The following is a 2,500-nucleotide window of genomic DNA, read 5'->3' as shown; positions in this document are numbered from 1 at the left end:
TAGAGGAGCATCGGAGTGTGATGAATAATATGTTCAAGGTTGTAGGTCCCCCGCCCATTATCAAGGGCCTTATTTTACGCCCATACACTCATATTCTGCAGCTGTAACACCTGATTTACACACCTGCGCACACACACACAAACAAATTATATATGTATATTTACATATACACATATACAGTACATACATAATACACACACACCCACACACACACAACACACACACACACACACACACACACCAATATATATTATATATATATATATATATATATATATATAATATATATATATACACGCACAAGTATATGTAGGTCTGTAAACAATGAAAATTATATAACATGACGTAACAAAATGTAATGTCATTTAGTTATTTAGTTCAGGGAAACACTGTTCTAGAAATATGCAACTGAATATACCACTCTGAGCGTCATTAACATAATAAAATAGTTGTTATTTATAGCAAATACATCTCCTTTCAATAAAAAAAAATATTCCCGTGATCCAATTATGAAAAATCCAACGAAGGAAAAAGCCTCTTGGAAAAAGAGTGTGCTGACAGATCTCATTAACTACAGTGAAAGAAACCTTCGCAGACTTACCTCATCTTCTTCTACCCTGCAGGAGAAGGTATCTCGGGCCGCCACCAAACGCTGACGAAGCTCCTCCACTTCAGTCCGCACCTGCTTCAGGTGCGGGGCGCCGCAGCCTTTGCAGAACATGCCCTTGCAGTGCCCGCATTCCAGCACATCTGTGATGCCGTTGCAGATGCCACATATGTATTTACCTTTGTCTAGTCGGCGCTCTTTGATGATCTGCGCCATTTCCGCCAGAGTCACGTTCGGAGGTAATCCCACCACGCCCTCTTTGGGCACCTGCGCGGCACCGCGGCAAGAAGGGCAGGTGATGATCGTCCTGGAAAGGAATCCGGTCGATCTTCAAGGGCTCGATGAGGATGCAATGTATTGGCAACAGGTTTTAAACTACTCTTCAGTGTTTGCTCGGTAGACTATTGAATAAGGTTCACTCTGGGAGATTATTGCAAGATAAGAATGTTAGTGTATTGGGTCAATTAATATTCTGTTAGCCGATGACTTCAAAGCTCTTTAGATACTATCTCAAATTACTGGAAACAGACGATCTTTCTTACGCGACATGACAGAAAAAGTTCTTTAACTTTGGGCTTCTTCTGTCACCCTTCATACAGACCTGCAGGAATTGGCGTAGTTCTGAAGGCATATGAGACAGAAGGTGTGCCCGCACGGCAGAGAACGCGGCCTGTGCAGTAAGTCTAGACATATGGCACACGTGACGTCGTCTTCGTTCAAGGAAATGTCGCTCCCTCCTCCTGGGGACAGCGACGTCGACGATGAATGAGCGGAGGACGCCCTTCCCTCGGGCGACAGACGCCGATGATGGCGCTGATGACGCTGAAGGTGGTGGTGGTTCATGGAAATGGAGCGCTTGTTGGGTGAGCGGGCTTTCTCCGTCGGGGGCGATGAAGACGCCGACGACACTCCCGAGGATGACGCTGACGACGAACCGAGCGGCGAAGGACTTCCGCGCACGTTCTCACACCCGTCGTGATCTTGAAGGAACCTCACTTGACGATCTGACGCGGACGACGACGACGATGACGAGGACGAAGGTATGATGACCGACGACGGTCTTTCCTTCTTCTTTTCCTTTTCATGGCGACCTCTGGTCCTGGGTACGATGACGGGGGCGTCTAAAGGGGGCAGGTCTGCGTCGAACTGGGTGTAACCGGTGGCGACGACGTCGTCTCCCGCCGAAGAAGAGGCTGCACCCCCGGGTGATCTGCTCCTCTGCAGGGCCGCCGCGGAGGAGGACGACCTTTTGGGCACCTGCCTCTTCCCTCCGCCCCCATTGCGGCGGCTTCGAGAATCGCGCACCACCGCCGCTGCCCCCGGCATTCTCACCTGAAGCAGGAATTCACGACAGGTCAGTCAGTCAGCCAGGGTGGCTTTCGTAGCATCGGCAGTTTCATGAGTTAGTGATGAAGAGAGAAACAGTGTTAAATTCTCGAAATAAGAACGCAACAACAACAACAACAACAACAATAATAATAATAATAATAATAATAATAATAATAATAATAATAATAATAATAATAATAATGTTCTAAGGGGTCCACAATAATAAAAAATTGTTGCGAGTTCGTGTATAATTTTAAAACCCTTTACAAAAAAGCTTTCGAACCCTTCCCTGGGTTCATCTTCAGTCCAAAAAGATGAACCCAGGGAAGAGTTCGAAAGCTTTATCTAAAGGGTTTTAAAATTTTACACGAACTCGCAACAATCTTTATTATTGTGGACCCCTTAGAACATTATATATACTCTCGCAATAGAGAGTTTTTCCCAAATAATAATAATAATAATAATAATAATAATAATAATAATAATAATAATAATAATAATAATAATAATAATAATAATAATAATAATATGCTGGAAGAGGATCTTCATTAATACAGGTTTTTA

At 44.3% G+C, this 2,500-nt stretch overlaps 1 protein-coding gene across 5 annotated transcripts in view; it reads right to left on the bottom strand.

Annotated features, from left to right (window-relative positions):
• LOC135219608 (RING finger protein nhl-1-like) overlaps nucleotides 1-2,500 on the bottom strand; it is a 147,042-nt gene that overhangs the window by 16,146 nt on the left and 128,396 nt on the right. For all 5 annotated transcript variants that reach the window (XM_064256506.1, XM_064256507.1, XM_064256505.1 and 2 more), the window contains exons 2-3: nucleotides 1,209-1,939; nucleotides 602-914 (exon numbers count right to left, since the gene is read on the bottom strand). In XM_064256506.1, the coding sequence (XP_064112576.1) occupies nucleotides 602-914; nucleotides 1,209-1,933 (1,038 nt within the window). In that variant the 5' untranslated portion in view covers nucleotides 1,934-1,939. The remainder of the gene's footprint in view (nucleotides 1-601; nucleotides 915-1,208; nucleotides 1,940-2,500) is intronic.

This window comes from Macrobrachium nipponense, chromosome 1 (genome assembly GCF_015104395.2).
Source record: "Macrobrachium nipponense isolate FS-2020 chromosome 1, ASM1510439v2, whole genome shotgun sequence".
Classification (NCBI taxonomy): domain Eukaryota; kingdom Metazoa; phylum Arthropoda; class Malacostraca; order Decapoda; family Palaemonidae; genus Macrobrachium; species Macrobrachium nipponense.
The sequence above is the reverse complement of the archived record's forward strand: the minus strand, read 5'-3'. Positions and strand labels throughout refer to the sequence as shown.